At 29.1% G+C, this 13,063-nt stretch overlaps 2 protein-coding genes across 2 annotated transcripts in view; one reads left to right on the top strand and one right to left on the bottom strand.

The window, feature by feature from the left end:
* LOC130802500 (uncharacterized) overlaps positions 1 to 1,999 on the top strand; it is a 6,950-nt gene extending 4,951 nt beyond the window's left edge. Inside the window, exon 3 of the mRNA XM_057666517.1 lies at positions 1 to 1,999. This exon is cut by the window's left edge and continues 1,655 nt beyond it. Within this exon, the coding sequence (XP_057522500.1) occupies positions 1 to 1,938 (1,938 nt within the window). The 3' untranslated portion in view covers positions 1,939 to 1,999.
* Positions 2,000 to 4,619: 2,620 nt separating this feature from the next.
* Positions 4,620 to 5,510, bottom strand: LOC130802499 (putative F-box protein At1g67623). The gene is made up of 2 exons (XM_057666516.1): positions 5,358 to 5,510; positions 4,620 to 5,045 (listed from the first exon to the last, which is right to left on the bottom strand). The coding sequence occupies exons 1-2, from the start codon at positions 5,508 to 5,510 to the stop codon at positions 4,620 to 4,622; spliced, it is 579 nt and encodes a 192-aa protein (XP_057522499.1).
* Positions 5,511 to 13,063: the final 7,553 nt, after the last annotated feature.

The following is a 13,063-nucleotide window of genomic DNA, read 5'->3' as shown; positions in this document are numbered from 1 at the left end:
CAAAACTCGAGTCAAATTTCAAGAGAGTCTTCTAAAAAGAAATCTAACCAAATCTTTAATAATAAAAACAATACTACTAAACAATCTTCTAATTTTTCCTCTAACCAAGCTTCAAAACATAATTCTAGCCAAGCATTTTATCATTCTTCTGAAAATTCCTCAAATCACCATTTTTCCAAAGAATCAAATAAAAGTTCAAAACGCTCTAGTGAAGGATATAATCAAACATCTAGCCACCACTCTAGTATAAAATCAAAACACTCTTCAAGAAATCACTGTAGCCAATCATCTAGTGAAGCCTCAAGCCAACAATCTAGTCATGAATCCAAACATGTTAATACAACCCATAACTTTGGCCAAGAAGCAGATGAAACCTCAAGCCAAAACTCTAGTCAGGATGCTAAACATGCTTCAAGAAATGACTACAACGAAGCATTTGATAAAGCAACAAACCAACACTCCAGACAAGAATCTAACAATGAAGTTGCAAGCCAAAACTCTAGCCAAGCTTCTAAAAATTCAACAAAACAACACTCAAGTGAAAATTCTAAGCAATCATCTAGTAAAGAGTCTAGTGAAGCATCTAACCAAGCATCAGAAAAATCTTCAAGCCAAAACCATAATGAAGCATCAGGTGAATCTTCAAACAATACCACCAATAACACTTCCCAACAAAAAGGTATTGAAGCATCTGAAAAATCTTTAAGTCAAAACTCTAATAAAAACTCTTCACAAGACTCATCTCAAATACAAAACCAAGTAACAAACAAAAGCTTTGGGCAAGAATCTACCAAAGCCTTCAGCCCACCAGGAAACAAACCATCTGTGGAAGCCTCTACTCAACATTCTGGTGAAACATCACATCAAGGTTCAAGCCAAGTAACAAACCAAGCCACAAATAAGAACTCTTGGCAAAAATCTAGTAAAGCCTCAACTAAGGAAACCTCAAGTCAACAATCTTACAAAGCATCCCAACAAGGTTCCACTCAAGTTCCAAGCAAAGCCACAAACCAAAACTCTGAATCCAACAACAGGTTCTCAAGTCAATCCTCGCACAAGCAGTCTAGTAAAGCTTCCAATGAATACTCTAGCCAATCTTTAAGCCATCGCTCTAACTCACTATACGACCATGAATCAAGCCATCATCACTCAAGAAAATCCTTTCATCACCATGCATCAAAATCAAGTAAACACTATTATAGGCCAGCTAAATCACCAGCCACAGATAAGACAAAAAGCTATGAAGCACCTATAGACTCATCTACCAGTCCAAATCTATCAACCTATACAAATACATTCAAAGGACCTCAATCTATGTTAGAGAACGTAGTCTCTATTGAGGATTCTATTGCTTCTCTATTCTTTTCTGAAGGAGATTTAAGCCTTGGAAAGAAAATGAGCCTACACTTCACAAAATCAACCAATCTTGCCACCTTCCTACCTCGAGACATGGTTGAGAAGCTACAATTTTCCCTTGCTAATCTATCTCAAATTTTAAAACATTTTAACCTTAAAATGGATTCACTAGAGGCTACATTAATGAAAGAGACCTTGAGTTATTGTGAAGATGGAAAAGGTAGTGATAAGTGTTGCTACTCCCTAGAGTCAATGGTTGATTTTGCCACATCTATCACAGGGAATCACGTTAAAGCAATATCTGCAAACATAGATAAAGATATCAAGATGGAATATAAAGTTCAAGGAATCAAAAAACTTCCATGTGGATCTCAATCGGTTGTTTGCCATAAGATTCCTTTCCCTTGTGCTGTGTTCTATTGTCAAAAGTCACAAAATTTGAATGTTTTCATAGCAACATTGGTCGGTACCGATGGATCGACCTTGAATGCACCCGCAATTTGCCATAAAATTACAAACTCGAAAACTTGTGCTATATGTCATTTCCTACTTGATGATGATATTTTGTGGATTGCAAAATGACTTTTTCATTAGAATTTGTAATAGATTATTGCATTATTTTCTAAGTTATTAGAACGTTTGCTACCCGTAAAAATTTAGCCATATGATTCATACATAAACATAAGGCGTGGTGTAATCAAATTGATTTTTCATGATACGAATAGAAATAGAAATTTAGTTTTTCCCTTTTAAACAAAACATTAAACATGCTTTGAATTAGCTTGGATATGGTGTTATAATTCTTATGTACAAATTTTGTGTGTGATTAGTGACTTGCATTACCCAAGTTTTGCTTAGCCATCTAATATGTTAGATACTTTTGCACAGTGTATGGAAAGAGACAAATGGAGAGAAAGAAAGGGAAGGATTTGAAAGGATGGATAATACCGTATTTAGATAACAAAAAGGAAAGAGAGGGATTTGAAAGGAGGGTTTTAGAGGAAAAATATGGACAAATTTTGTTAAAATACAATATTTTCTAAAGTGAAAAAGATTTGAAGGAAAAACACTTATTTTTTTTCCTTTTTCCTTCCCATCCCTTCCATTATAAACAATTAAGGTGTGATCTCCTCCTTCCTTACACCTACCCTTCCTTCCCTTCTTCTTTCCTTCCTTTCTTTTTTCTCTAAATTTGTTATACAAACATAGTTTTAAAATCAAGGTAGTGATGGGAGGAGAATTTTGTCCCAAGATATAGGTTTAGCCAAAATGAGCCAAACCTTGGGAATGATCATGTTGAAGATTTTCACCAAGACTTTTGAAGATATGCCATGTGATGAAGTACATACTCATTTGGATAATTAGACAAGAATAGAAGAAATTAGTTCATGAAGGAATACTACTTTAGTGTTACATTGGGAAGAAGCAAGAAAAAGAAGAGGTAAAAATGCATCATGTGAAGAAGAGTGAAAATAGAAGCAAGTCCACTTTGCACCTTTGAGTTTCTATCATGTTGTCCTCGAACTCATTCACTTTCCTATATAAACACATTAGCTTCCTATGCCTTAGTTTACTTAAGCCCAAGTCTATTGAGCTTTCCAACTTGCTAAGTTTTTATTCTCCCTTTGATCTCTTGTTATCCTCTTTTCCAAACACATTAGTTTTATTATCTGCATTGTAATTCCTTTAAGTTAGTAAGCTATGCTCGTTAGTGATTATTTGGTGAAACGAGCTCATAGTGGCATTGTTGGGTGTAGCCTTCTTGGTGCCTTATAATACTTAACTTTTACTAGACATCTCATATATTGTTTAACAAGTATGTCTTATGCACAACCCTATGGCTTCTCATATATGCACACTTTTCTTTGTATTTTAACATATATTTATGGAACACTTTATTATTGTCTCCACCTATTTCTAATTATATGCTAGCTCCCTTATTTCCTATAATGATGTGAATTGAGCCTGATGACCCAATACTTGCCCTAATTTATCTTGATTTAGTGCATAAGTAATATAGACACCATGTAGTAATTATTTTCTGTCCAATTTTATTATTAATACATCTAATAAATAACACAAATTCTTGAACGAAGCGGCCGGCCTATGTAGCTGATTGTATCTGATTGTTGTTCACAATCTCTATCATTTTTTTCCTTTAGAATTTTTTTTACAATCTTTTTTGTTGTTTTTTTCCTTATGAATTTGCTAGTATTTGAGATAGAAGACATAATTGAAATTGATGGAACAGCAAAAAAAATTTTCTAAAAAGAATATTACTAATTTGATTGGAATATGTCTTTACAAGTCTAATGGTCATTCTTATTTTTCTTTAACAATTTTATTTTCTTCACAAAATTCATTCCAATGTATTACCATTTGAACATGGAGTATTAGGTGGTAATAAAAAATTATGCACAAAAAAACTTTTTTATAATCAGACTTTCATTACCATGGGAATGACATAATACATATCTTGAAAATTTATACTATAGATTATTTAGTACTAGCTACCAAACGGACCATTAGAGTAATATATTAAATCCTGGCAGAAAAAGTGATCATCAATTTCATATATATATATATATATATATATATATATATATATATATATATATATATATATATATATATATATATATATATATATATATATATATATATATATATATATATATATATATATATATATATATATATATATATATATATATATATAAGATCAACCAACAAACAAACATTAAGGAAACAAAATTTAGAAAAAATAAAACAAAATTTAGGAAAAATATTAGGAGAAAAAAAAAGAAAAAATATTTTTGAGAGGTGATTTTGCCAAGGTAAAATACTCCTATTCCCAAGTTAATAAATTTTTTTGTAGCTTTAGAAACAATTAAACTTAAAAGTCGAGTTTACAAAATATTCATTTTTTTATAAGCATTTAAAAATGTGACTTTTTTCTTATTAAGCATTAAAATAATGCTTCTCTTTTTGAATTTTATTTTTAAACACTTGTATCTAAATTACATCATTAAAATTTTTGTTTAGCAAGCGTTAATCAACAAGTTAAAAGATTAGAGTTATCATGTATAAATTAATAATATTTGTATATAATCAAGCGATTGAAAATGAATTGTTTGAGGGTATGTTCTCTAAAAATTAATTAAAGAAAATAAAATAAAACAATTGTACTAAATCAAATTAAACTTATATAATAAAGTTGGGGATAATAGTTACAAGATTAACAACTCAAGTTTGATGATGTGTCAAACAACACTAGGCAACATTTGGTAGAATAACTCGATTTCACGTGCGCACTTACAGAAATCACAAACTATATTATCTTCGTAATCTTCATCGTAGTAATAACCAACATCCCAATTACTCAAAATTTTCCCTTGATGTTGTTCAGGGCACGCGATATGTGGTTTATTGTTAGAAATAAGATTATTTTTAAACCATATTGAATGTAAGAAGTCTCGCAATTTCTTTCTACATTTCACAATTCCTTTTCCTTTTAACTCTTTCATTATGCTTGTGAGCAAAGTCATCCCCCTATTTACGTTGTTTTCTTCTCCACTACAAAGTAAAACAAGGCCCAAAATATAACTAGCTTCTTTAATTTCGTATTTTGCTGCATTTTCTATTTTGAATAAACCTTTCTCGAGCTTCATTCCAGCAAAATATTGCATCTACATTGTACAAAAAATAAAAAAGATTAGTATTTTCATATTTTTACTTAGGGCCCGTCTGTTTATTTGTTTATCTCAAAGTCATTTGATCTATATTTATAATGGATAAAAAATTAGTCAATTTATTAGGAACATTGTGATTTTGAAAAATGACAACTAAAAAATAAAAAATTAAAATCACTTTTAATAACTTATTATTTTTTATTTTCAATCTTATAAAAACTAGAAACTGAAAATAAGAAACTATAACGTAGGGGCCCCAAGTTTTTTAGTTGGCGCATAAAGGAATTAGAAGTGTAAAAGTGTATGTACCATTCCGAAATGCAAAAGACCTTGTGGGTTGTTACTCTTTAAACAACTTTTTAGGAAGGACGTCCTCGACTCGTTCTTTACCCATGAATTTTGGCAAATTAGACTTTGTATCGATACTTTTTGCAATACGAAATTCTCCTTCGAAATCTCCATTAAAGCCTTGCAACTTTGTTATATAGGACACAAAAAAGGTAAAAATATGTAAAATGATTAGAAATAATAATGATTAATAAGAAAGAAAAATATAAAAATTAAAAGCAAAAATATTAATGAGGTAATTAATACAGTTAGTTATAGGCGTTGCATACATTTATTTTTTTAATAATCCACAATTAGGGATGGCAATGGATCCTAGACCCGACCCGGATCCACGAATCCAAATTCGTTTTCACTGTTTTGAGTCTTAAAATTTTGGACCTAGCGAATCCGGGTTGAAACTAGATCCGATTTCAAATGACAGGATTTGGATACGGATCTCAAAAAAAATACCCGAACGTGTGGATCCATAAGACATTTTTTTAAAAACAAATCATGGGCTGCAATTTGATTTACTTATAAAGTCCAATATGTTCCCTCTGTTCTAAAGTCTATAACATAAATAATAATTACAAACCCTAAGCTCATGTTTATAATTACTAAATCTGACGATTCACATTATATTGTGTTGTTTGTAGTTTTGTTTTTGGAATTTAATAGTGAGAATATTAGTTATTAAAGACTATGTTAATTTGTAGTTTTGTCATTGTTAGTTTTTTCATTCTTAGTTATACATAATTATTATCATTCGTTAAAAAATATAACTCTATTGCAATCTCAATACGATTTAAAATTCATCAAACATTTCAAAATAAGCATGACTTGTTTTGAGCCCGAATCTGATATTGCATTCATAGATCTGGATCTGGGTCCTAAAAATTTAGACCCGTAGATTCGAATCTAGATCTGGGTCTTGCCGCTGAAAACAAATCTAGATCCGGGTTCACTTGGACTCAGTCCAAATCTGACCATTGCCATCCCTATCCACGACTAATATTGTTCTATTGTGAGCAAATCACAAATATGTCTATAGAACAAAATTTGTAATTTTGATCAATTTATTGAAATAAAAAGTTAATGAGAAAGAACGTTAGTTTTTTACTCCTCAAATTATGCCAAATTTATTTAATAATACTACGTGATAAAGGAAAAAAAATTAAAAAGAACAATAAAAATTTGTAAAAATATTTGGACAGTAGCACAATATACTCTCATAAATCTTGATGACTACTCCACCGAGATTTAGTATACGACCTTAGTCTATAACAATATAAATAACATGATAAAATTTATTATACCTTAGTCTACAACGACATAAATCGACTGGAGAAGACATGGCATCCCTAATAAGAATTTCATCTTTGATCACCAAAGGAAGGCAATCGATTGTAGCTAATTGTTGTTCACAATCTCCATCCTTATTTCCTTTCAAATTTTTATTTAAATTCTTTTTTGTTGTTTTTTTTCTTATGAATTTACTAGTATTTGAGATGGAAGACATGATTGAAATTAATCGAATAGCAAATAAAAAAATCACTAAAAAGAAATTTACTAATTTGACTCTACACTAGAGTAATAAATGAAATTGTTGGAGAAAAAGTTACCATTAATTCCTATTTATATATATATATCTAGGGCTTGTCATTAAAATAAGATTAACCGACAAACAATAGTTTAGGGAAAAAATTTAGGAAAAATTTTAGGGTAAAAAATAGAAAATATTTTTCAAAAAATTAGGAAACACAAATTAAGGAAAAATACAATTTTTAGTGGAAAAAGTCAAAAAGATATGTTATTTAAAAAAATTGGAAATTAAAATTTAGAAACTTTTTTTACAAACGTGCAAGTTTCTTGGAAGCTAAGTAAAACAAGATTTTTTTTTGATAAATGAAATACAGATTTTAAAACTAATTAAACTGTTTCATATATTAAAAAAATAGATTTTTTTTTTTGAAAACTTCTCAAATATGTAGGTCGGAAAACTGATTTTCTTCTCCTTTAAATTAGAGTAATAAATGAAATTGTAGGAAAAAAAGTTACCATCAGTTTCTATATATATATATATATATATATATATATATATATATATATATATATATATATATATATATATATATATATGTATGTATATATATATATATATGTATGTATATATATATATATATATATATGTATGTATGTATGTATGTATGTATGTATGTATGTATGTATGTATGTATATATATATATATATATATATATATATATATATATATATATATATATATATATATATATATATATATATATATATATATATATATATATATATATATATATATATATATATATATATATATATATATATATCTAAAGCTTGTCATTAAAAAAAGATTAACCGGCAAACAATAGTTTAGGAAACAAATTTAGGAAAAATAATAGGGAAAAAACACAAAACTTTTTTTAAAAAATTAGGAAGCATATATTTAGGAAAAATATAATTTTTAGTGGAAAAAGTCAAAAGATATGTTTTTTAAAAAATTGGAAACGAAAATTCAGGAAACTTTTTTTCATACGTACAAATTTCTTGGAAGCTAAGTAAAACAAGATTTTTTTTTTGATAAATGAAATATAAATTTTAAAACTTATTAAATTGTTCCACATACTAATTTATCTTGATTTAGTGCAGAAGTAATATAGACACCGACTACAACATTTTTATTTAGTAATTACTAGATAATCCCCCGTGTGATGCACGGTTTTTTTTTTCATATTATTGTTTTTATTATTTAAAAAAAGAAAATGAATTGTAAATTATTGGTTATTGATTTTCAATGAATTAATAATTGCATGTAATAGCTAATATTTAATTCATTTTAATTTTAAAAATGCTATTTTATAAGTTATGTATGATGTAAAATAATGTTATTTTTATGTTATTTTTTACAAACTAAGCATAACAAACTATGTTAAAAATAAATTCTAATATTAATAAATTATTTTAAACATATATTACAATATTAAATTAACTGATATATTTTAAATGATGATAACATTCATATATAAATAATAATTTAAATAGTAATATAAATATAGAATTAAAAATAGCTTATCTTGTTGAGACTATCTAAATATTAAGACAGATCCATGTAATTAGCACATTATCTTATTGATCACTATAAGATTGTAATTAACACTTTAAGAATTTATGAATAAAAAATATTTAAAGTAATTGTGTCTATTTAAATAGATAAATAATAAAAGAAATTTAGAGTATAAACTTAAAACAAATGTCAGATGATTGCAAAAATGAAGTTGTTTTCTTTACAAATGCAAATATTCGTTCTCATATTTGTCTGACCTTCAATTTTCCTACACCATTTTATCTCTCCTCTTACATCTAGATACATTAGATAGATTATTGAAAGGTTGATTGCATTAACCAATTTCAATAGTGCATTTACATGAAAATCCAATTCCATTATATAATAGGATGACATCACCATCCTATATTAGAGGGAAAATTTTACTCTACAAGGTGACACCTCATAAGTCTTAGGGGTATGATGATGTCAGTGTTTTTTATTTTCGGAATCTTCAGAATCTTCATCGTAATAATGACCAACATCCCAATTACACAAAATTTTCCGTTGGTGTTGTATAGGGCACGTGATATATAGTTTATTCTTAGAAATAAGATTATTTTTGAACCATATTAAATGTAAGAAGTCTCGCAATTTCTTTCTACATTCTACAATCCCTTTTCCTTTTTAACTCTTTCATTATGCTTGTGAGCAATAAAATAAGGCCCAAAACATAACTAGCTTCTTTAATTTCCTATTTTGCTGCATTTTTTATTTTTGATCAAACCTTTCTCCAACTTCATTCGAGCAAAATATTGCATCCACATTGTACAAAAAATAAAAAAGATTAGTATTTCCATATTGTTACTTAGAGTTCGTCTGTTTATTTGTTTATTTCAAAGTCATATGATATATGATTATAATGAATAAAAAATTAATCAACATATTGATTTTGAGAAATGACAACAAAAGTTACAATCACTTTTTATAATTTCTTACTTTTTAATTTCAATTTTATAGAAACTAAAAACTGAAAACAAGAATTTATAACGTACGGGCCCTAATATTATTATTTGGCACATAAAGGAATTAGAATTGGAAAAATGTATGTACCATTCCGAAATGCAAAAGAGCTTGTGGGTTGTTACTCTTTAAACAACTTTTTAGGAAGGATGTCCTCGACTCGTTCTTTACCCATGAATTTTGGCAAATTAGACTTTGTATCGATGCTTTTTGCAATACGAAATTCTCCTTCGAAATCTCCATTAAAGCCTTGCAACTTTGTTATATAGGACACAAAAAAGGTAAAAATATGTAAAATGATTAGAAATAATAATGATTAATAAGAAAGAAAAATATTATTAAACTAAAAGAAAAAATAGTAATGAGCTAATTAATGCAATTAGTTAATTATAGACATTGCATACATTTATTTTTTGATAATCCACGATTAATGTTGTTCTATTGTGAGCAAATCACAAATCTCTATATAGAAGATCATCAATTTAATGTGAGAGAACGTTAATTTTTTACTCTTCAACTTATGCCAAATTTATTTGATAATACTACGTGATACAGGAAAAAAAAAATAAAAAGAACAATAAAAAGTTAAAAAAATATTTGCACAGTAGCACAATATATTCTCATAAAACTTGAAGACTACTCAACCATGACACCGACTACAAATTCTGATTTAGTAAATATTTTCTGTCCAATTTTATTATTATTACATTTAATAAATAACACAAATCTTAAATGAGATGGGATTGACCCATAGATATTTAATATGTTAAAGTGATCATTTATAATTTTAAAGTGATTAATTAAATAAATGGACTAATTATATAAATAATTCTCAAAGTAAAACGATCTCATACAATACGAATTGAGTAAATAATGGACATAAAATAGTACATTTAACATGAAACACTAACAACAATATTATAACTTAGTCTACAACAACATAAATAACACGATAAAATTTATTATACCTTAGTCTACAACGACATAAATCGATTGTAGATGATATCGCAACACAAATAAGAATTTCATCTTTGTTGTTTTTTTTTCCTTATGAATTTACTAGTATTTAAGATGGAAGACATAATTGAGATTAATTGAATAGCAAAAAAATTCACTAAAAAGAATATTACTAATTAATTTGACTCTACACTTACGGCCCGTTTGGTAGGTGGTATTAAATGTTGATAATGAGAATGATTTATAGTGTAAAATGTCATTAAAAGTTTCATATTATTCCCATGAAACTTTAATCACAAAAAAGTTTTTTTGTTTACAATTTTCATTACCCTCGAATACCACCTCTCTGAATGGTAATGCATTGGAATGAATTTTATGAAGGAAATGAGATAATTGAAGTAAGACAAACGTGTAAACTTTTTAGGTAAAGAGGGAAAGAAAACAGGTGTCTTTTGCTCCTGTGAAACGAAAGGAAAGATTAGAAGAAAAAAATAGAGTTTTTGTTTTATTACTCAATAATCATTATGAAGAGAACAAAGTCCTATATATAGGAAGGAAGGACAAAATCGAAGCCAGCTAAGCAATAGACTAACTAACTACTACAATAAAGACTTAATGAAAATAACAACATTAAGCTAATACATAAAATAGAAGCCACAATGATCAATTGTTGATCCTTACGTCTAGTGAAGAGAGAATAATCATGTTTTGACCGACAAAAGCCTTGATGAGCAAGTTCACTTGCAAGTTTTGCAAACCACTGTCTTGAAGCTTGCTTGAGGCCGTATATAGACTTTTTGACTTTGCAAACTTTTGAACATGAGGCCTGATATCCGTTTGAAGTTTTATATATACTTCCTCTTGAAGATCCCCATGTAAGAAGGCGTTATTGACGTCAGGTGGAAATAGGGACCACTATTTACTTGATGTTATAGGAAGGATGCAATGAATAGTGGTGATTTTGACCACCGGGGAGAAGGTTTCAGAATAATCAATACCATACTCCTAAGTATACCCCTTCGCAACCAAACGAGCCTTGTACCTTTCAAGGGTGCCATATGATTTTAGCTTCACTTTATACACCCACTTGCACCCAACTGGTTTCTTCCCTTGTGGTAGATCAACAAGATCCCATGTGTTGTTCATCTCAAGGGTAGTCAATTCTTTGTGCATGGCCCACTATCCATTTGGGATCTTTTGAAGCATCTTTGTAATTTTTTGGTTTATTCCAACAGCTCGGACTACAATCTTGTTCTTGAGCAAAAGAATCATAGGAGACCAAATTACACCAATAAGAAGCAGTGTAGCAAACATAGTCATTCAAATGAGCTAGAGCTTTACTTGTCCTTATTGATTTGCGTATGGAAGTAGTAGATGGGTTACAGTCATTTACTTCTACCTTGTTTAATAGTAGATACAAAAGCCAAACATCCAAAGGCCTTAAGGTTGGTATTGTCAGGTTTTCTATTAAATAATTTTTCATAAGGCGTTTTGTTACATAGAGAGACTAAGGGCATACCTGAATTTTTATTTTTTACCCAAATAAGAAATCTGAATTTTTTATTCTTGTACCATGTGGGATAGTGATGAAGTTATTAGAGTGAGAAACATCTTTATAATCCAGAAAATCATCAAGACAATTTCAAATATGATCACTAGCACCACTATCTATGATCCAATGTGTCACCTTATTAGTATGCATAAATGATATACCTGCAAAATTTGAAGAGCTTGATAGTTCAGCATGATGTACAATGGTTCCTTGAGTGCTTCCTTCCTTTTGTTGCGCCATGAGAGACAATAATCTAGAGAATTATTCCTGAGACATTCCAGTAGGAACATGTACTTCATCATCAGTGCAAGCAAAAGTTGTAGATCTTTTTCCTTTAATCTAACTCGTGTACCCATGCAGTTTGTAACATTTGGTGATGGTGTCTCCTGTATTTTTACAATGGTCACAGAATGAAGTCCTTTTAGTCCCATTTTTCTAATATTTAATTTGTCTGGGATACCCTTTCGAAACATACTGATCTGCATTGGTGATGGGCTCCTTTTCTTGGGTTTGTCTTTTGGACGAAAAAAAGGCAGTAGGTTCAATTTGGTTATGTTTGTTAATCTGTTTATGAGTTTCTTCTTGTTGCAAGATACAATAAACCTGGGACACTCCTAGTAAAACCGACATCGTGAGAATATTTGATCTAACATGCTCAAATTTATCATCTCTCTTCATCAAAAAGTGCAAAATACGTTGATCAGTTTGAATCTTTAGAATTTCTTTGCTTATTTCACATGATTTGCAGCAATTGCAAGTGGGTATATTGACCAAGTTGTCTATTTCATCCCATATAGTTTTTATTTGGGTAAAAAATTCAGCCACACTCATACCTTATGTGTGTTTTAGGCTGAAAAGTTTTTCATGGAGACTATAAAGGTGTGCAAAAGAAGGTTTACCATATCTCTGTTCTAGTTCTTCCCAGATTTCTTGAGCCAATTTATGGTAAAACACACTTTGTGAGATGGAATCATCCAAAGAAGATAAGATCCAACCTATGACAATATTATTACACCATTCCCATGCCTTAAGATCTTTTGAGTCAGCAGAGTTTCTTGAAAACGTACCATCTGCAA

This window comes from Amaranthus tricolor, chromosome 16 (genome assembly GCF_026212465.1).
Source record: "Amaranthus tricolor cultivar Red isolate AtriRed21 chromosome 16, ASM2621246v1, whole genome shotgun sequence".
Classification (NCBI taxonomy): domain Eukaryota; kingdom Viridiplantae; phylum Streptophyta; class Magnoliopsida; order Caryophyllales; family Amaranthaceae; genus Amaranthus; species Amaranthus tricolor.
This window is presented reverse-complemented; position numbering and strand designations above follow the sequence as displayed.

What these genes read in the sequence shown, in the direction of transcription:
- LOC130802499 (XM_057666516.1), bottom strand. Translation starts at nt 5,510, where the DNA reads ATGGAGATTTCGAAGGAGAATTTCGTATTGCAAAAAGTATCGATACAA. An exon ending in GTCTTTTGCATTTCGGAATG is followed by an intron (nt 5,046 to 5,357) that starts GTACATACACTT and finishes TGTACAATGTAG; the next exon opens with ATGCAATATTTTGCTGGAAT.